The sequence below is a fragment of the Malaya genurostris genome, chromosome 2, assembly GCF_030247185.1.
Source record: "Malaya genurostris strain Urasoe2022 chromosome 2, Malgen_1.1, whole genome shotgun sequence".
Lineage (NCBI taxonomy): Eukaryota > Metazoa > Arthropoda > Insecta > Diptera > Culicidae > Malaya > Malaya genurostris.
The window spans coordinates 278,060,316-278,083,444 of NC_080571.1; the positions used below are offsets into that span (position 1 = coordinate 278,060,316).

General features: G+C 37.9%; 1 protein-coding gene across 1 annotated transcript in view; it reads right to left on the reverse strand.

The window, feature by feature from the left end:
- The window catches only part of LOC131430228 (GTPase-activating protein skywalker), a 184,636-nt gene that overhangs the window by 107,789 nt on the left and 53,718 nt on the right, over positions 1–23,129 (reverse strand). Inside the window, exon 2 of the mRNA XM_058595002.1 lies at positions 20,450–21,346. Within this exon, the coding sequence (XP_058450985.1) occupies positions 20,450–20,573 (124 nt within the window). The 5' untranslated portion in view covers positions 20,574–21,346. The remainder of the gene's footprint in view (positions 1–20,449; positions 21,347–23,129) is intronic.

Below are 23,129 nucleotides of genomic sequence, written 5' to 3' on the forward strand. Positions count from 1 at the left end.
ATCGACTACCTTGAAAAGGGAAAAATCATCAACAGTGACTATTATATAGCGTTATTAGAGCGTTTGAAGGACGAAATTTCAAAAAAACGACCTCATTTGAAGAAGAAAAAAGTTTTGTTTCATCAAGACAATGCACCGTGTCACAAGTCGATGAAAACCATGCTGAAATTGAACGAATTGACCTCAAAAGAATGCTCGCTGGTAAAAAATTTAGAAGCAATGAAGAGGTAATCGCTAAAACAGAGGCCTATTTCGAGGCAAAGGACAAATCGTACTACAAAAATGGTATCGAAAAGTTGGAAGATCTCTATAATCGCTGTATCGCCTCTGATGGCAATTATGTTGAATAATAAAAACGAATTTTGCCAAAAAAAATGTGTGTTTCTATTAAACGATACGAACTTTTCAGCCGAACTGTTATGATAGTCATAGTAAAAATAAACGAGAACCTTGAATTTTAGCTATATCTTCGAGGACAATGCGATGTCCAATGTGTATTCATACGCAATAGATTGTATTTGATGTAATCTACAACTTTATGAAGAGAAAAAGTTTGTGTTTACGAAATCATGTTTGAAAATTCGCTTATTTCAGGTTGTTACCAGTATCCAGTTGAAAGTCCGTCTAATAATGAAATGTCCGGACCGATTATAGCAAACTTACATTAAAATGGAAGGTAGTATATTAGGTAGACTAATTACTACTATTGAATTTTGTTAAACTCCGACAACGATTCCCGTGCTTACCGCTTCCTAGCGAATTGAATGTATATAACATTATTAGGTTTGTTCAATTGAAGCAAAAGTGTTGTTCCTTGAGCAACCCGGACAGAAGTGATTTACAAACCAATAGGAAGCTTCATTTTTAAAATCAAATAACTTAAGGTCTGAGGGTGTTTTAGAGGGCTATTTAACACGCTTCAAATCTGATTTTCTCAGAAACGGTATCGAATATAAAAAAAAACCCAACTGACAATCTCTTAGAGAATTAGTTCAGATTATTCTTGAAAATTTCCGAATGATTCATTGACTTTAGATGTCGAGAAAGTCTTTTTTTCTAAAGGAAGAATTGCATACCTGAAAACGTCGTCTTTCAACTTGTTCATTGAATATCTCGCCTTTAAAAACATGGATCAAAAATCTATCCTGACAATATCCAGATAATTTAATTTAGAAGCGATTAGTGCATAAAAACAAATATGTTGTCGCAATAAAAATGAAGTGAATGTTACTTTTGTGAAGGTAAGTCGATTTCTATGCACGCACCATTTTTTCTGCTCCAGTTTCCTGGTAAGGTAACGAAAAATGAGAGAGAAATAGAATCGGTTCAGCAAGGCTGCCAAACAAGCGGTAGCTTTATTGGATAGAGAAACATTTTATGCTTATATATGTCAATTCCATTCGACCGATTGTTGTAGTCAAACTTGTAACCGAAAATATCGAAACTTTTCTAGTCAAAGTCATTTTGCACATATGCGAGAGAGCATGGAGAGAAATATAATACGCAAAGCGAGACACGTGGTCGATTCAAGCTTATACGCAAACTACTGGCCTCAGCCCTTAATGGTAAGACTTAGCTCTATTTTATTTGACATAAGAGATAAAATACAGACAAATAATAATCAAATCTGCATAAAAGAATAACAACATAGTAGCAAATTCTGTCATTGTAATATCAAACCAAAGATAAAAAATTTATAGAAGACAAATTTCTTAAGGAACTGTAGTGTTAACATTTAGAATAGAATAACATTATGAACATTTCTTTCATCTAATTCTGAAGCTGTTTATAAAATTGCTAATTAATTCAATTGATATATTTCACTAATAACTAAAGTAGTTGCAATAACTAATATTAATGTTAAAGTTATTATACAATTCTTGATACCTTTAATGAAAGTAGAAAATATCAAGTGTAGCAATGACAGCTTAAAAATAACAGCTCATGATATGAGAGAAATATTTTTGCTGGTACTTTGGTCTTTGTTAGTAATTTACATTTACCCGGCAAAGCTTCAAAGCATTTGTTCCTTAGGCAAAGTTATAAGTTATTGTATTTTGTATTGAACTCTGCACTGCCTGAAATCAACAACAATTGTATTTTTACGTAGGAGATTTATTGATTGATTGCCGGTACCAAAAGTTCCGGAAGTGGTAGCCCAAAAAATAAGAAGTGGAATTCACTTCGATTTTTCAGAGATATCTCAGAAACTAACAATGGATCTTATCTGCTCAAATATTGACCTTCTAACATTCCAGAACACATTTCTCATAATGACAAGAGTCCTACCAAAACAGAGCTATAGAGTAGTGAATTACGATAAATGGTAGTAACCGCTATCGCAAACATTCTTTCTCGTTCACATCGTTATTGATAGTACCGATAAAAACTAAACTTTTAGATTTTTGTCCCCACCTACATATGGCCTGCTGAATCAAATATTTCTTCGGGAGTCTGGACTCCTTCTTTATTCGGAAATGCTCGGCAACGGCATACCTTAACTTACTTACTACTTTACTTTAATGGTGCACATCCCGTCTTCGGAACATGACCGAACGAATTGTAGATTTCCAGGATACTCGATCTTGAGCCGCCGTTTTCCAATCGCTCTGTACTCCCGCTGCGCGTGCATCCTCTTCGATTGCGCATAGCCAGCGAGTGCGAGGTCTACCCCGTAGTCGACGACCTCTCCCAGGTTCTTTGCTGAACATCACGTAGGACATTCTCTCTTCCGGCATTCTTGCTACATGTCCAGCCCACTGTAGTCTGCCGTGTTTTATAAGCCTTCCAATGTTCGCATCTTCGCATACTTGGTACAGCTCATGGTTCATGCGTCTGCGCCATTCTCCATTCTCTTCTTTGCCGCCGAGTATTGAGCGCAGGATTTTTCTCTCAAATACGCCGAGTACTCGAACATCTGTTTCCATCACCGACCATGCTTCATGGCCGTATAGAACAACAGGTAGTATCAACGACTTGTATAGAGCAAGTTTGGTGCGTGTGTGCAAGCTACGAGACTTCAGCTGGTTACGGAGCCCGTAGAAAGCCCTATTAACAGCTGCAACACGGCTTTTTTTCCTCGCAGCTAATATCATTATCGCATGTCACTTGTGTCCCAAGACATATGAACTCGTCAACAACCTCGTATTGTACCCCATCTATCTCCACGTCGGATCCTACACAGTTTGGGCTGCCTCTTTCTCTACCAACCACCATGTACTTAGTCTTGGTAGAGTCGTCAACCCTATTCTCGCAGCTTCTTTCTTGGAGGGCACAAAAACCTCTTCCACATCTCTACGATCCACACCAATTATATCAATGTCGTCCGTAAACCCAAGAAGCATGTGAGACTTATTGATGATGGTACCGTTTCTTTGCACGCTGGATCTTCGTATGGCACCTTCGAGCGCTATATTGAACAATAGATTTGAGAGTGCGTCGCCCTGCTTCAATCCATCTAACGTCACGAAAGCATCGGATGTCGTACAAGCTATCTTGACGCTTGATTTCGATCCATCGAGCGTTGCACGAATCAGTTTAATTAGCCTTGTCGGAAAGCCATGTTCTAACATGATCTGCCACAATTCGTTACGTTTCACTGAGTCGTACGCAGCTTTGGAATCTACAAACAGATGCTGAGTCCGCAAGTTGTACTCCCGAAACTTATCGAGAATTTGTCGCAAGGTGAACATCTGGTCCGTCGTTGAACGTCCTTCTCGAAAGCCTTATTTTTTGGCAGTGAAATTTTGCTTGTCATTCACTTTGTACGACTTCAGTCCTTGCCTCTGTTGCACTTTTTGAACGTATGATTTTGACTTTTGTTTTTCAAGTCACATTTCGCACAAAAAGGTTGGGATTTTTATCAATAATGGCTACCACTATCTTGTCCAATTGTCGGGTGCAGTGGCGTATTTAGGAAAATTTCCACCCGAGGCGAATAATGATTCGCCGCCGTCCATCGAAGTAACCATCAGTTTAGCGAGCAAAAAACAACGGTCCCTCGACTTTGCCGCCCCCAAAAAACGATGCGCCCGGGGCGAATGCCTCCGCAACCATATCTCAGGAACAACTCGATATTTTTACAAAAAACATTTACACTGAACCGAAGTAACGAAATGAGCCCGCTTACAGAAGAAGCTCCCCTTAAGGAAGTGTGCTATTTCGAGTCATTGATCAATTTGGGTAATATAGGACTATTAGGTTCAACAATTTCTACCATATTCATCGCATCGTATCGGAATTATTTCCGTCGCATCAATCGCGTTCGGCAAATACATCTATGCTAACAATTACCCAAGGAAAGAGTAGATAGGAAAAATGATAATGATATTAGGCTCGCTGGTGGAAATGGAAGGCTAAAGGAAGATTGACCCAAATCCAATCTCATGACGGCGAATTACACCCCATGATTCCTAACCGGAAGAAGCAACCAGCGGCAGCACAATTCTCTGTAATGAGAAAATATGGGGATTTCCGCACCAAATCTGATTGTGTGACGTGATATTGGTACCCCTTACTAACAATACTTCCTTACTGTGCTTCGCCTGGTATTTCCTAATAATATTAACATAATGTTTTCTTTTTTCGAATAGCTTTCCTGAATAATATATGGGACAACATGGTTAGTTTTACGACCGCAGCAGGCACATCGAAGAGAACGCAGAGAAGTTTTACATGGATTGAAGCACGAAAGAATGTGAAATGGAGATATACTGGTATTACTTCGACATTTTTCTCGTACATGGTTTATAGAATTTGCTATAAATTCACTACCGAGTGCTCGTCGGAATAAAATAAATAGCAACTAGATACGATGTTGGTCCATTTTTCCTACGAGCCAGATAGAATATCGCACTCAACTACACGTTTATGTTTATGAGCTACATGGAGTGAGGAAATATTGCTAATTTATGGCCAATTCTGGAAGTCAAACTGAATTTGTTTAAATCCTCTGGCAAACTGTGCAATCGCTTTAGCCAGTGTCAAAGGGAACTATACCGGATATAGCCGAGCCCGGCGGCTTAAAACTGGAATTGAACGGTTGAACTGGATAGGAAAATTATTCTCAAGGAGGCGTGAGTAAGCATTCACTCTTCACATTGCTCGTAATAAAAAAAATATACAGAATTTCACGCTGAGACGGGGTGCTATTTTGGAACGATAATAGTGAATTCTGTTTGAAACATTTTTTTTTTTCGAAAAAACATATGGACTGGAATAGTTGCTTTTTCAAGAGTAGCTATCTATTTGATCGATGAAATTTTTCAAATGGAAAAAACTTTTTCGGCTTACACGGAAAACGATTTCAAAATCCTATAGCAGAACGAACATGAGCTCATTTTATCATCCTTCCGCTTTCAATAGACCGCTTGCCAGGCGACTTGCTGATAAGGGAAACATCGTTTCTTAAGACAAATAGAAGGTTCTTAAAAATCGAATTGGTACTGGGATAGGTTTGTCAATATTTGCGTCATTTGTCAAATAAACTCGTACTCATCTAACGTTTTGATTGTTTTTTCTTGCAATTCTCATAGCAGCAGAAAACTGCTTGTTGTTTCTTCTGTTACCCGACCTAAAACGAATCAACCACTGGTTATTTGAGTTTTAAATGGAAACTCACTGTCATCAACCTGGAAGCTATTTTCTACCGAAGTTTTTGGTTATTTCGTGTCTACACCTTCAAATTTTAGTGCAAATCTACGATCTTTCAATGCATTTTTTTAAAACCGATATTAATTCAAGGTTTGTTTTCACCAAAAAAACATCTAAATGCAGTTGAACCCTAACATATTAGGGCTGTATCGAGTATACTAATAAGCAGACATCTACAGATTAATAAAACATTAGACAACTGAGTGCATTGTGTGTCGAGTTTCAATAATAAAACAGATGTGGGATTTTTTTCATTAAACTTTTGTCGTATCGTAGATACAATAGAAAAAGTCGGCGCTCTGCACGTCGAGAAAATCTGTTAATAAAGTCTGTTAGCATGGCCGCTGTTGTGAGAAAATGAAAAGACTCAACATGAAAATACTTTTGAAAATTGTTTTTTTTTAGATCAAAAACTTGCATGCAAATACATTAATAGTAAGTCCAATCCTCTTCAGCATTTAATAATGGCTTGACACCTTCGAGGCATACTTTGAGCGAGATTTTGTGCGAATTCTTCTGAAAACGACCTCCAAATTTATGAATTCGGTGAACAAGCTGTTTCAAATTGTGTGTTCGGTTTTCCATTTGAGCCCAAACGTTCTCAATTGGATTGGCATCGGGCGACTGAGAGGATCAATCCAAGGTCACGACACCATTTTGCTCCTTTGCCCATTCAAGACGTTTTTGCACATTTTTGCCTTTCTCATATAGAAAGGTTATGCAATCACTTGAAAAACCGCGCGTGTGTGTGTGTGTGTGTGTAAGTGTGTGTGTATGTGTGTGTATGTGTGTGTATGTGTCAAATTATCTCACTAGGTTTTCTCGGAGATGGCTGAACAGATTTTGACAAACTTAGATTCAAATGAAAGGTCTCGTGGTCCCATACAGAATTCCTAAATTTCATCCGGATCCGACTTCCGGTTCCGGAATTATAGGGTAAAGTGTGTTCTATATTGTACACCGTCACTTAAACCGGCGAAACAAACAACGTAAAAAAATTTCTAAACTGGTCTTAAAACTACACAAATCGAAAGTCATTATCAGTAGACAACTAAACAAACCGATTCCGGCTATCCTGGTTCCCGGTATCCGGTTCCGGAAGTACCTGAAATAGTGGTCATATATACCAAAATGGATCTCACTCACTTTTCTCAGTGACGGTTTGACCGATTTCCACGAACCTAGATTCAAATGAAAGGTCTTCCGGTCCCATACGGAATTCCTGAATTTCACCCGGATCCGACTTCCGGTTCCGGAGTTATAGGGTAAAGTGTGTTCAATATTGTACACCGTCATTTAAAATATTTTCGGATGCAACAAACATTTAAATCGTAATTTAGAGTGCGTGAAATTGAATACACCTCAAGATTAGCTTTCAAACGAGCCTAAGGTTGTGAAAATCAGTGGAGCCATCAAGATAAAATTAAGTGGAGAGAAAAAATGCTTTTTGTCAGTTATGTCTCTTATGATAAGGTCTTCGGAACCGGAAGTAATAATATTCGAACTTGTTTTACAACCCAAAAAAGCTTTTGAACGAACCTAATCTTGTTGAAATTGGCTCAGCCAACTGTGAGGAAAATGGAAAAAATAAATGCGGTCACTTATACCTTATATCTATGGAAGCGATAGTCAATTGATCTTCGAATTTGATTCACTTCCCAATAGTAGTTTTCCAATGAGAGTAAGTTTATTTAAATCGCTACAGCCATCTCCGATAAAATTGTGCGGAGAAAAATCTGTAAAAGGTACACAGACAGACAACAGTCTAATGATATGTAACAGTAGGGGTCTCCGAAGCTCCTATCAAAAATCGGTTGTTCCAGCCATTCTAATTCTTTTCTGTAGAGCGACCGTATATCTCTTTCTTATGGAATTGTTGCAAAGCAAATATTACCGAACTTTCCAGCACTTGCTAATTTATTGCGTAGATACTTCATTTCCTAATAAAAGTTCTATAGAATCCATAAATTTGTTTGTTGAGAATGAGTAGTGAATAGTAAGTTCACAGTATTTTACGGAAGATGACAACATCAAATATTTCAGTTGGAGAATCATATTCTTAAAAACAAAAGATTATACGAGGCTTATGCAAAAAATGTCGAATATATAAGCTTGTGAATATCTGTACGTGTACTGCTGTTGTTTTGATTCGAAAGTCATTTGTCTATCTGTGCGTACAGCAAACAATGTCTGTGATACTCGTAGCTTCCATCAGTTGGAAACTTCGCGCCCTAAAAGTATGTTTATGTGCAAGAGCATTTTCAGCAATTGAAATTCATCGAGAGTTATGACTAGTTTATGAAACTGTTGAAATGAGTTGAGAAAATGTGTAATGATTTCCGAAAACAATGAACAACTGTGGAAGCTCCATTACGCAAACCAATGAAATAGTTTCGCTGGTAGACCTAAAAATTGCGATCTGACGGTCGGTTGAAGTTTAGAGTCCCGACTCATAAATTTTCCCACTTTAAACGCACTACTTTCTAGAACAATTATCATGGAAAAACTTAGATGCCACAGGCACGTGCGGTGAGCTTCAATGTAGAGGGTAAAAAAAAGTTGGTAGAGCGAACGAAAAACGCTTAAAGTGAACGGAGAATATAAGAAAAAATGAAATATATTTGACGGAAACTGAAAAGGGACTTAAAGAATGTAATTTATAATTATATTTATTTCGAAACAGAACGGCCCTTACTTTGTTACCCTACGAGCAAATTGACCCCCACACAAAATATGAGTATGAGTAGCCACCAAAAGACCATTGTATCGAACTCAAGTAAATCTTTTGGTGCGGCAAGGAAGAAAATAACCTTCAGAACATGAGATCAGGTAAAAACATTCAAATTCAAAATAAGGGTGTTACATTCCAATACAAAACTGGACATTTTGTTTTAACCGACTTCGATTGCCATTCGTAAGTGTACAGGACTTAGAAAAGGATTCTACTTTACTTTGAGAACCAACTATTATCGAAGAAAAGATTGAAGCGCAGTTTCGTCTAACCTGTAACAATTAATTACAGAACAAGCCCTTGGTTTAATCGTGAATTTTACATTGCGCGCTAACCTCAAACCCAAATTAGAAACATCTGATTCATCTGGTTTTTCTTTATTATCAACGACTAGCTTCCAATCAATTTCCACCAGGAGCCAGCTAAAACCAGACGCGCTCCGGATTCGCACTGCATCCGTTCGTTTTTGTTGTTGAGCTATCTCCCAACCAAGATCTAGTAGTCAGCATGGCTGCCCTCATGAAACATTCTACTGCAGCATAACACACAGTGACAGTGGATCAATCAACGCACGCTCAAGTACTACCGAACAAGTACGGTGATGTATGTGCGATGAGTCCGACCAAAGTCGCCGGAGTCACGTGGATCAAATCAGCTGCTCAGCTGACACCAGGCGCACGCCCTAACACGAGAGCGACTTTGTAACGATATGTGTGCTACCCATCACTACTGATTGGCTCTAATCAGTTCCCACACTGTCACCGGCTTTGTCATTCTGAATGCCGCAACTCAATTGCTAGTCTTAGCACCAACACAGTTGAGCGGGTTGTTTATAGTGCATGCCAACTGATAATCAGTTCGGTTCGGGTGCAACAGATGGAGATGACTTCCAGTTGGGTACAAGGTGACATCTGGTAGAATATTTTTGCAACTAGAACCGCGACAATGCATAGCACGAAAATCACAGAATCTACTTTCATTAAACAATGATCTAGGCAAACCGCGAGGGGATTTCTTGTCGCAATTAGCGTTGACTTCAGCTTACTTCGGGAAATGTTCGTTCCGATTGGTGGATTCCCTTGTGACAAAGTTTGTAACGATGACTGTTGATTGTTCAAATCATTGGAGTAATTCTTGGGGGAAAACGAATAACTATTTCTGAAAGGTGAATAAGTCGATATTTCTCTTTTCAATGCAGTGATTCATTCGATTGATATAAGAGAATTGTGTAAGATTGATACTTCTTTCGTTGCGGTTATCAGTGACTAGCCTTCCTTCCTGCAACTTGTATTGGGTTTGTTTCGAATGAATTTTATAAGCCCTAGAGAATATTACATCAGATAATAGATTTCACCTAAAAAATTTATCAGAAGACAGTACATTCACTTCACTGACGGTTGTAGATAGCGAGCCCCTTTTGCTGCGGTAATGTTAATTTTTTTTGAATATCATGACTAGCTAATGACTAGTATATCAATATACGGTCTAACTAACATAATTGCATAACAAGATAATATTCACCCATTCAAGTGATCATCTGCAAACTTTCACAAACTTTGTTTACACTTTAAAGACTTCCGACCAAAAGGTAAACGTTTGTTAGACCGATTTAAAACACGAGATACCATAGATTGTGCAATTCCCAGCTTCCTTTCAATGACACGATTAGAAAGATTCGGATTTTCAAGGTAATCGCGCAAAATTATTGTATGCTGTTGCAGTTCTTCCGATTTCGCAACTATTGTAAAACTACTACACTGAGGCATTTTTTGCGCGGTTTTATTATGCGGCTTTTTTACACGGATTCCCGAAGCTACGCTGTTTTTTTCCACGGATTTCCGAAGTTACGCTAATTTTTTTACACAGGTTTCCAAAGTTACGCGGTTTTTTCTTACGAGGATTTGCGAAGGTACGCGGATTTTTAAAGTTATCCGGTTTTCTTGTTTTGTCTTAGAAATTCATGCAAGTCCAATCTCCGACACTTAGAAAATTTTCAATTTGAAAAAAAAAAATTAGATCATTCCAGATCTTGACGTTTCATGCATTTCTAAGATTATTGGCAGTTCGCTTTCACATTTCATCCAAGTCAGTCGATATAACAAAACCGTTTACATTCGGGACGGAAGAATGCAAGTACAGTATTGTGTAGTGAACAATAGAACGACCTCGAAATGAATGAACCAAACGAACAAAGGCTACCGCCGACACGAAAGAATACAATTGTTGTTGACTTCAGGCAGTGCAAAATTCGACCTTCGATACGAGAACTTGAAGGTTTGCTTAAGGAGCAAATGGGTCTTGACATTAAATGTGTGCACTTACTTCAATGCAATAAAACGAATAATGTTGTTTACATCCAGTTTTATAAAGAGGTGGATGCAATTCAATTCGCAAAAGACAATAACAATGTGCACTATGTGGAGCACGAGAACATTAAGTACAACATTCAAGTATATATGGAAGATAGTGCTATAGAAGTGCGTGTGCATGATATTCCCTCAAGCGTCACCGTCATATTCGCAAAACTATGTCCCAATACGGAGAGATTCTCTCTATCGAAAAAGAAAAGTGGAAGACTTTTTTCCCCGGTATTCTAAATGGAGCACGTTAGTTACGCATACACTTGAAGAGGCCTATACCTTCTTATGTAATTTTCGGTCAAGATACAAGAATTCCGTGCAAATCACTTGTTATCTATGACAATCGGATGGCCACATGTCAATATTGACAAAAAGCTGTTCACGACGGTAAGCCATGTGATAAACTGGACAAGGAGACAACTACACCAAAGGACAACAGTGCTTCCTTTACACCAACCCCAAACAACCCCAGTACACCTGTGACAGCCACCAACAACAATGAAGCATCCCCTTCAACGAACCCATCATCATCCCCTATAGAACAAAGTACACCAGCTGCAGTTAACAACTCACCCTCCAACCAACCAGCAACTGCAACCAATGTACAACAAGGTGCATCTACAGCAACTCTCAACGAGCCCAAGACTACGATCAACAAGGACAACGAAAAGAAAACGGAAATCACACACAACACCGACGATGAAGCCATGGATGATGAGATAAGCCGCGGACGAAGTGACCCCCGATCCTCGTTGGATGGAAATGGAAACTCATCTCTCCCTAGAAAAAGGTGACAACGAGATCTAACAGCAAAAAAAAATTTTATGTAACAAAAATGTAAGCCAATCGGCCACGTAAATCTTTTACGCAAAAAGGCCAGAATAAAAATTTTATTGCAAAAAAAAAAGATTATTGGCATAAAAAAATCTGATTGTTTAAAGCAACAAAAAAATCGAAACATGGCTTCAGTACATTGTCGGGTAGTTATTATTTTTCCGATATATAACAGTGGATCCCGGGTTCATCAACTGTTACCAATCGATACATTAAGTCTACCGGAATCCCCAACAGCGTGGCCAAACAGGCTCCCGAAATGCGCTTGCGTTTGTATTTTTTTGTTAGGAGCAAGTATATGCGACACTCTCTCTTGCGATAATAAAAAAATTGTAAGAGTTAAATTCCAACCTATTTCATGAAAGAGCTAATGCAAACGAATTGTCCATCTCTACACACACAAAAATTGAATTTTACTAGTAACTTAATCTCTCATACGACGTAATTCTTAAAGACCTAATTTGTCAAATTTCATTTGCAAATACTTAATATTAGATTAATATGAATTTTACTGGTTTCGACTGTCACTTGCATTCGGTTAGCAGATGGGCCGCTATGAATTTTAATACACCTTTTACCACCCAAACAGATCTGTGCTTCTGTGGCTCAGTGGATTAATGGACGTACTTTGTGATCCAATAATTCTCGGTTCAAGTCGCGGCGGACGCTATCGTTATTTTTTTTTATTTTAATTATAATATTAAATGTTCTTGCACGCAAATTTCCATTTATGAGCATCGAATAGGATGTGAAATCACAGGATTTTTTTTTCGAAGTGTATAGTCATTGGAATCTCAGGGTGAGCCTGGCAAATGTCCTGTGCAGTTATGACTAGACTGCGAAGAAATATTCAATTCGGCTCAATTCAATTCTTTTTCTATTTTTCATATGCTTGATATTCATTGTTGATTGGCAGTGATTGATTGAATTCTAAAATGTTAGTTGAATTTAAATTATAGTTCTGAATTTCATCCGGATATGGTTCCAAAATTACAGGGTGATATGTGTTAAAAATGAAAAAAATGTCACTCATTCCTCTCGGATATGGCTCAAGTAATTTACACCATCTCAGATTCAACTGAAAAGTCTCAAGATATCATAAAAAAACACGAGTTTTATTCATAATCCTACTTCCGGTTCTGGCCATACAGGATGCTTGTAGCAAAAATATCAATTTCAAAAGTATGTTTTTCACTAGTAACTATGTGATGAATATTGGCTAGTAAATTTCTCTAGTTTACAGATCATGATAGTCTAAGACCAAGTTTCTTAAAACCAAAGTTAAATAAGAGGATTGACAGACCCAAAAAAATTGCTGAATTCTAATCAAGTCCAACTTCTGGTTCTAGAATTACATTCCGTCATAGAAAATGATACCAAAAAAGCTTCTAAGTTGGGCTCAAAACTGTTCCAACTTGTATTTTATATTGGATCATGGTTGAATGAATCGAATTTCACTATACTGGATTCCAGTTTTCGGTTCCGGAAGTACGGAAAATAGTCGTCAAAAACATTACAATGAAGCATATTTTATTTTCTCATATATCATTGGTCGATTTTCACTAACTTAAATTTATATGCAGTATGCCAATTTAGTCGTATTATCCAAGAGAAATCTTCAAAACTGTTTTCTAAATGTCTCAATGTGTAGTATTTTGATGAATCCCACAGTAATATATAGGGAATACTATATAGTATAAGAAAGGCATCATTACTCCACTAGGTGGATTAAACTTTATCCATATTGATCACTTCAAAACGCATAGGTGCTTGGGGCTCAAAAAAAAGACGGATGGGCAATGACAGTGACCCAATCGGATTGACGTGAATACGAATAACATTGGCTCATTGAAAATGAAACTATGCCCTTATGTAGCACGATATCAACTCCAGCGAACAAAAAATACAGATTGAAATTGGGGATAAATAAAAGACATACTAATAATGAGTCCTATGTAAAATATGATAACACACACCGAAAGTGTAGTAAATAATAGAAATAATTTTTTATAGCACCGCATGTGCTATCCAAAATAATAAACATGTAAACTAGAGTTGTTTTAAAAATCACTAAAAATACTCTGTGAAGAACAATACTCCAAGAATCGTGACCTCTACCATTACTATAATATATTATTGCGTTTGTTGTTAATTGTACAGTGGTTTACTAGCTCATGAAACTGGGGCCTGGAGATTAGATTTAGCAATTTACTAAAGAAATCCAAGGGATATATCTAATATTTACTAATGATTAAGTCAAACCTAATGTGAGATTTTCAAAGAATATCGACAAATCGGAAAACGCTATCTTCTATTTGAACATTGCTTAAAAAATTACTTTTTGACATCTATTCGTCTTACTCGTCCTAGAATCCTCGAACCCGTTTCCAAATGCCCATATGTATATGAAACAATATCGACATTCGGCTCCAAATATAGTATCATCTTTGATCTTTGAAATTACCTAAAAGGTTAATTTTCGGACAATGTTGCTCGAATATCAAAAATGCAACGAACGCCAATGATCGTCGTTCGCTTCCCTTCGCCTTTGTTCGACAATCGCTCTGATATTCGAACTTGTCCGTATATTCGGGTGCGAACGAAGCCGACGTTGCTTCGTTGCTCGCATGAAAATCTATTCCTTGCAGTTGTTATTCGCATTGAACATACCCCAGAATGGCTTAACGCGAATGTGGAACGAATATTCATGTAGCGATCATTGTCAAAACCTAATTCGCGACGATCGTTCGTGCTGTTTTTGAAACAAGTAAATTGAGGCCTTTTTTCCTCTATTAGTATCATAGTCTTATGTGTGTAATGAACCATATCCAGCACTCCCCTCTTAGTAGATTCGGGATCTCTACGGGATTATTGCTTATTCATTTTCAACCTTCTCTCTTTCGTGCAGTGAATAGTTCAACGTTGCTCGAGACGGGCGTAAGTAATAGAAGAATATTCGTGCCGAAGATAGATGAATGAATTAGTTACACGAAGAATATGTGCAACATTGTTTTCGAAACCTACTCGTCAAATCTAAATTCTAAATAATTTCGACAAACTGAAGTTATTTTTGACATCCACTCATCAAGCTAATTCACGTGCTCGGATATACACATTCAAATTCAATTTATTGAAAGCACTTATTATGAATAATACATACACACCTAAACAAACCCTGTGATTTTACATCTTATTAAATGCACATAAATGGAGCGTCGCAGTTCACGCAAATTTACGTCGAAGAACATTTAATATTATGTCTACGACTCCATGACATGAAATTCATTGAAATAAAAAAAAGAATACTGATAGCAACCACCGCGACTTGAACCGAGAATCATTGGATCGCATGTACGTCTGTTAATCGACTGAATCACAGAAGCATGCATCTGCTTGGCTGGTAAAAGGTGCATTTAAATTTATACAGTCGTGCCTGCTAGCAGAACGCAAGTTACAGTCGAAACCAGTAAAATTCAAGCTAATCTAACATTAAGTCATTACAAATAAAATTTTCCGTCATTTGACAAGTTAGGTCTTTATGAATTACATCGTATGAGGTATTAAGTCACCTGTAAAATTCAAATTTTTTTAGAGTGTACTTTTGCTATACACGTTTAAGTTAAATGTTTTCGAACTTATTAGTTGTTGAATAGTATTAATCCATCTACGAATCTCCTAGTTACAAGCGTCGAAAAGTATGGTAAATCTAACCTTACTCTGGAAGTACAGCACCATTAGCAACTCAATTATTCACCGTTCTATTGGCAGTGAAATGATAATTGTAAGACGAAAAAATACCCCTAAATCTATGCTAGGTGCGTATACCCATATACAAAAAAAAGTACTCTATCATTTTTTTTGGGAAAATTAAAAAAAAATGGAACAGGTTGTCTGCAAGAAAACGATTGAAGTTAAAGTTTGAAAGTTAACAATAATAATCATTCGTTCAACAATTCATGGAAGTATTGACTGTCGTTCCATAAAATGATTAATCAATCTTCAGATCTTCAATACCTGTCGTAAATTACACGTCAACGTCTCCTTCGCTTAGTTGTGGTGTATGACATATATTCTCAGCATCGTTATTGATATCATCAAGGATTTCGTAAAGTTGAATAACTAGTCGGATATACTAATCTCTTCAACTCTTCATGATATCGAGCAGTAAAAGATTTTATACCTCTAGCAGTAATATCATCTACGCCGATGAAATGAGTTGCTTCACCATGACACACAGTAATACCTTTTCTAATTTGATCAGTATTCATCTCTATAGATTCTTTCCCTACAATTCTGTCGATCTTCATCCAATACCCATGTCTTTCCACTCAGTTTAGTTAAAAATTACTGTTTAGATCGTTAGTGTTTACTACACATCGCGCCTTCGGAATTGAAAAGAACTTTTTCTCAAGCTTTATTTGTCGTGAAAGTTTTTATGGGTGGTGCTATCAGCACTTCTTCAGTCGAACTTTATAATTTGTATCAACGTATTATCGTTCTTTTGAAAACTAATGTGAACCCGGGGTGTTCTAATTTTAACTTGTCATCCAATGGGTTTTATCAAGGATGACAAGACCATTTTCGTAACTTCAGGCTGGTTGTTATATTTTTTAGTTTTTATTATGAAGTAACAGTTATATTTTAACTTGAACAAAACACACAAATTTGACGGTTTCCAAATCGCGTATCACGGTTTCCGCAATTAACACAATTTTAATTTACACGATTTTTTTAACACGGCACGTAGCCCTCGTGTAAAACGAAGCCTTGGTGTATTGGTTTTTGTTCAATACGCTTTGTGGCTTGGGTTGAATTCATGTTCATGCCAAACGTTTTGGAAAACTGCAATTTTGAGCTATTTGAGGTCATCCCATACTACTGAGAATTTGATCATAAAATGCTGAACATATTTCGATGGTATGGAAGAAAAATTATATTGCTACCTCGAATACAACAAGAGATATTCACGATTAAGCTCATCCCATTGTTCTACAAAGTGAATTTTGAAAAGGCGCCCATAGTAAAGTAGGACGTATTCACGTCAAAACTAAAACGCATCGACCCCTTGTTCACATAATTAATGGCAAAGCTAATATATTTCGTTTGAGAGTGACTTTTACTAAGGTCGTTTTCGCTTGAGAAAACTGAAACTGACCCAGGGTAGTTTCATCAAACAAACACTTTTCACGAAACTGTGTTGATTTCGCACTTAGCAAAAGGGGATTTGAGCAAACCTGATATAGAAACCAGGTTCGAAACAGACTCGATTTTCAGTTCAACGATGTTGCAACTAGGTTCGAAACTAGCTTCAAGCAAACGGTTTGACAGCAGTTAGGGTGGAAACTTGATTAGGTTTGGCATCAAGCGAAAACGATCTAAAATTAAAAATTAAATTTGAACTGCTCTGCACGGACGAGTCGAAGACGAAACGTAAAGAATAGTGCACCTATTCTAGTTTTTTGTAGCCCTTGTCATGGATCAGGGTTTTTTCGCTGAAAGCCATTCCGCCGAAAACCGTTTCGCCGAAAGCCATTTCGCCGAATAACATTTCGCCGAAAGCCATTTCGCCGAAAGAGTCATTTCACCGAATTCTGAAATCGTCTTAAAATCATAATTGGAATTGATTTAAAATAAAGACAAATGAAAGATGATAGCGTTAACGTCCGTTTTGTTGACCTACAATTGTATTCTTGAATGAATACTCTTGAATAAAGATTGATTCATGAACGGAGTTCCTAAGAAAACTTGTTGACTATTAGCCACTAAGCATCAAAGCAATTGCATAGGTATTTTCCAAATACCTGGCAAATGTATGTGGTATTTTCTGTTTATTAAATGAAAATGAAAAAAATATCTAATGCGGCTACGGCACATCGTTTTGGTACATATGATGTCCGATCTCACTACCGCTCGTTCGGACCTAACTAAAGCAAAGAAACCTGCCGCCAAGCCATCTTGGCTTCGGTTATGTGGTTGCGCCACATCAGTTATACAGGAGACATGACCCTTTCGGCGAAATGACCCTTTCGGCGCAACGACTTTCGGCGAAATGGCATTCGGCGAAACGGCTTTCGGTGAAATGACCCGATCCCCTTGTCATTCGCCTTAACTTAGGAGCTCTTGTTTTTGTTGTTTTCCACGGCATCAATCAATGCACAGTGGTTCAAAAGCGCAATTTCACGCTCTTAATTGATAACTTATAGGATCGTGGTTTTTGAGGTACAGTATCTTCAGCAAAGTTGCTCAGAATGATAGACGCCATCTTTTGGCAAATTTTATTTATGTGATTAATCCCCCTAAAAGTGAGATAAACATTTTATTTTAGCTCAGAGCCAACATAGGGGCTAAGTCACTTCGACAAAGTTGTGCAGAAAGTTATTTCAAACAAGTTTGCTGAAGGTACTATTCCCGTAACTTGAGTGTAATTCAAGATATAATGTATTTTCTCAAAAGGGTGTCCAAAAATCAGTTATTGTAAGAAAACATATATATTTTCGATTTATGAGTTTTTCATATTATACAAAGTTTTTCATCTTTAAAAACTACACAACTTTTTCGAACATACTATGCTGCTATCATTTCAGTTTAATGAAATAGAACAATTTTTCATGTTTTTTTAAATAAAATTCTAACTTGTCTATTATCAAAAGGCGCAGGAAGGTGCAGATGAGACTGCTTACATATTAAACTACTTCAAAAGAGCTTTCATACCGTGGTTGAAATACTCGTCTGCGATCGTCTGCAGGCGAGATATGTTCTTTTCAAATATCCTTGTCCTTGACATTTTCAATGATAAGGTTCATTGTATTTCAGATCAGATTTCAGTATATATTCGTTACCATGGAATCTCTTACAATAAAAGATTTTTATGGACATCGAAGTCTACAAATAGAAAAGTTTAGTAATAATTACAGACGGTTTTTTAAAAGTAACTGTCCGACGTTTTTTAAAAGTGTGATAAGAAGCCACGACTTTGAAAAAAGGCAATCATCATGTCGAATTACGTTATGTCATTTTTTGGTAAGTTTCTTCTATAAAAAAGCTCTGTGGATAAATATCTTCTATTCATCAATTAAAATGGAGATCGATAAACGCTTGCTATATTGTACTGTTCATAATGATTAAGAAGTTTCTTTTATACAGATGTCGGGAGTATTATACACGCGAGCAATCCAGATCAATTACGAATCGGGATCCCATGAATTGGTAATTAGTTTCATTGGATCCTTTGGTTACAAATATTCGTGAATTGCCAAAACAGTCCAAGAAGAATCTGTCGAACGATGCTAAGAGTCTTTAAGCTAGTTAAGAACATTGCCAGCTATCATAAAATAAATACAAATAACAAAAAATTAGTTTTGATCATACTTTTCTCTACCAGAAGATGACATAACTTAAATCGATTTGATGATGACTTTTTTGAAAGTCGTGACAAAACAGTTACTAAACTATTCAATTTATAGACTTCAATGTGCACAAAAAAATAAAATTTTGTGGCAAGTACCATAGTAATGAATATATACTGAAATCTGATCTGAAATACAATGAACCTTATCATTGAAAATATGTTTTCTTACAATAACTGGTTTTTGGACACCCTTTTGAGAAAATACATTATATCTTGAATTACACTCAAGTTACGGGAATAGTACCTTCAGCAAACTTGTTTGAAATAACTTTCTGCACAACTTTGTCGAAGTGACTTAGCCCCTATGTTGGCTCTGAGCTAAAATAAAATGTTTATCTCACTTTTAGGGGGATTAATCACATAAATAAAATTAGCCAAAAGATCGCGTCTATCATTCTGAGCAACTTTGCTGAAGATACTGTACCTCAAAAAGCACGATCCTATGAGTTATCAATTAAGAGCGTGAAATTGCGCTTTTGAACCACTGTGCAATGGAGCAATTTTTGATTGAAATGATTCTGCCGAATCTGATCATGCTCGGTGGTTAATTTAAGGCGGTTAATATAAGGCTCATTAGTAAAGTCGTCACATTATTTTGGCGATTATTCCACTTTCAATCAACGAATTTTGATAAAATAATATATTTGCTTCGCCTCCAGGATGTCATATTGCAGAAAAAGGCTGTTCGAAAATGCTACAATACTACTGTTATAGCGACGCGTAAACTCGAAGCGAATGCACCTATTTTCGTCCCACCATTAAAGTCCATCTATCGAACAAAGACAGTAGATCTCACCCTAACTTTTGGTTTTCGAATATGAGATGGCTAAAGGCGCTGAGATAAATGGGAAACCATAACCCTACCAGGGTGGCTGGGAGGCTTATTTTTAGAACCGCAGCTAACGGTCTAGGCCGCTTGGAAACCGCAACTGGTGACTTATAAACCCTCATAATTAGGTTAATGAACTTGCAGTTATCCAGTCATATAATATTGAATCTTACATAAAACAATTTCCTGCGGCGATCAATATCCAGCATACAAATTTCGATTCATTTGATCCAAATAAGGATTAAAATATCTGTTCGACTTGCTTCGCGTAATGCAACAGCTGAAGGTGAAATAACTCTTGAAAAAACAAACACGACCATGTACAGATACGCATACAAGCTTCCGTAGAGTGTGAAGCCTTACCCACTTAAACCACCATTCGACGATAGCCGGGTATAGCCTGCAGAACAGTGTCTACAGTGTCGGTAAGTTAGTAGCCACCAACCAGCACTCGATGTATTGATTACCGGGGGCCACTCGAACAGAAACATTGACAAGCGCTGTTATCACATCAAAACCAACACCGACAGTTGTGGGTCACAAAGCCCCCTTATTAGCCATTGGCACATGACCAGTTTAGAAGGGAGATGAAGAAAAAAAAACAACGGCAATAACACAATATTTAGTGCACTCACCTGGCGGAGTATCGGTCAATACTGAGATGTTGGTGGTGTCCACATGGGGCGCAAATGCTTCGTAGATGTCCGATTCTTCCTCAATGCCACTCAGCTGCTCGGTCCCGATGGCATTCACCGGCATGATGAATCCGATGGTGATTTGATTGATTCCCGCGGGATTTTTTCGCAACACAGCTAAACAATATTCCGTTTGCAGCCAGGCTAACAACTACACACTAAAAAATCTTCGGGACACTTCTTTCTGATTGGCAAGATTCTCACGGAACACAATCGACGACTAGCTTATTAGACTCTTTCCACTTGTTACGGTATAGCACAGAGGAGGCAGGTGGATGACAGTCCGTCTCTGAATTTCGCCTCGTCGAACACTAGCTTCTTTTCTTCGCCCAGTGCCGCCTCCCAGCTGGAGCGTGATCCGGTACCTACTTTGCCTTTATCGGTGGGTGGAAAACTGCCCCGAAATATGCCCGTTAGATTGTTTCACTTCCACAGTTGCGCTACGAATACACACGCCCGGTTATAAACACTTGACAGTTTATTTGCTATTCACGGGGGGCTCTTGAGCGGAATACACACATACCAAGCACGACAGCGAAGCGGCAAAAATCTTTACGCACGGATTGAGCCTGCTTGGAGCATAGATTTGTGATTTTTCAATGTTGAACCAAAACAAAATGACTAGATGACTAGATGGCGGTTTTATGGTAATCTCAATTCGAATCTCGTTGAACAGCGGCTTTCGTCGGCTACGCGGATGTCAGCTCCGTGATATTCGTCGGTCGTTACCGTTTGGCAGTCTATGGGGACACTAGTACCCCAGGACGAACTCGGTATGCATGCATTTTCACTTTGATCGAGATGCTTATGTGAGATCCTCAAAGAGCATGATGCAACCTGTAACGAGAACGAATGATGGAGAAAAGTGTTATATGAGATTGGGCATTTACCGCGTCATGAATCAGCTGCACTCGGTAACAAAAAAAAAACGGGAAACTTCTCGGCGTAACTCTGCGCCAACCCGCCCGTACGATTATGAAATAATCTTCTACCAGCAACTTTGATTCAGCGGTATCAGTCAAATGGAGGTAAAGTTGGTGGAAGATTTTCATTTATCGCGTTATCAGCTTAAAAACTCCCCTTCTACTGGTTCGACCGACCGGGGGGCTTTGAATTAAATTCATTTTTAATCTATTCCGGAATCCAAAAGAACGCAACATTGGCGAACGTTCTGGTTAGAGGACGACCGAGAAGGCCAAATGGTGTTACGCAACCCCTGCGGCTATGTAGCCAAGCAGCCAGGCAGGCGTTTACTAATGGAATAAACTATTGCAGAGAAGCTTTTTTTCCGGACGACGACGACGCCGTTGCGGCGTTCATCGTGTGGGCGAATTGTGTCATCCAACGGACGATGAGTGCGCTAGCACCTGACATCCGTGCTGATGCGACTCTATGCTCAAGTGGAAGGATGAAGTGCAGAAAAATGTACGGTACTGGTGTGAAAAATGTGAAAAACAGTGTCTAAACTGGGACTAGCGGCGGAAGTCACTAGTTGCAAGCTATCACGGCAATTGTGCTTCAAACTTCATTATTTTTATAGCACAAAATATCAATTTCGCAGTTGTTTGCAATTGAACTGAAGCTTCAGTCGTAATTAAATTAAATGTGAGCAAACTATTCATGGTGGAACTATTGATTACATTTTACGTTAAATGCTTTTTGTTTTATTTTTTGATTGATTCCATATGCTGGTTGAAGTGCATAACTTTTAGAATTTGAGAAACCCTATTGTTTATCCACCTAGTGGTGTGATAATTCCCTTCTCTCTTTCATCAACACAGTTTCATTAAAATATCTTTTTCCATTTTGTTCAGATAATTTCTGACACTGATTTGGGCTCATTCTTGACACTTGAAGGACGAAATTAATTTGTTTGGCCGTCTACCGACAATGACTACAGATTGGAATAGTTTTGAGGCGAGTTTAGAAATTATTTTACCAGTGGCGTCTCGTGACAAAATTGACTAACAGTTCGGCTGAAAAGTTCGTATCGTTTAATAGAAACACACCTTTTTTGCCAAAATTCGTTTTTATTATTCAACACAATTGCCATCAGAGGCGATACAGCGATTGTAGCGATCTTCCAACTTTTCGATACCATTTTTGTAGTACGATTTGTCCTTTGCCTCAAAATAGGCCTCAGTTTCAGCGATTACCTCTTCATTGCTTCTACATTTTTTACCAGCGAGCATTTTCTTGAGGTCTGAGAACAGGAAAAAGTCACTGGGGGCCAAATCTGGAGAATACGGTGGATGAGGGAGCAATTCGAAGCCCAATTCGTTCAATTTCAGCATGGTTTTCATCGACTTGTGACACGGTGCATTATCTTGATGAAAAAAAACTTTTTTCTTCTTCAAATGAGGCCGTTTTTTTGAAATTTCGTCCTTCAAACGCTCTAATAACGCTATATAATAGTCACTGTTGATGGTTTTTTCCTTTTCAAGGTAGTCGATGAAAATTATACCATGCGAATCCCAAAATACAGACGCCATAACCTTACCGGCCGATTGTTGAGTCTTTCCACGCTTTGGGTTCGGTTCATCGCGTGCAGTCCACTCAGCTGACTGTCGATTGGACTCCGGAGTGAAGTGATGGAGCCATGTTTCGTCCATTGTTATAT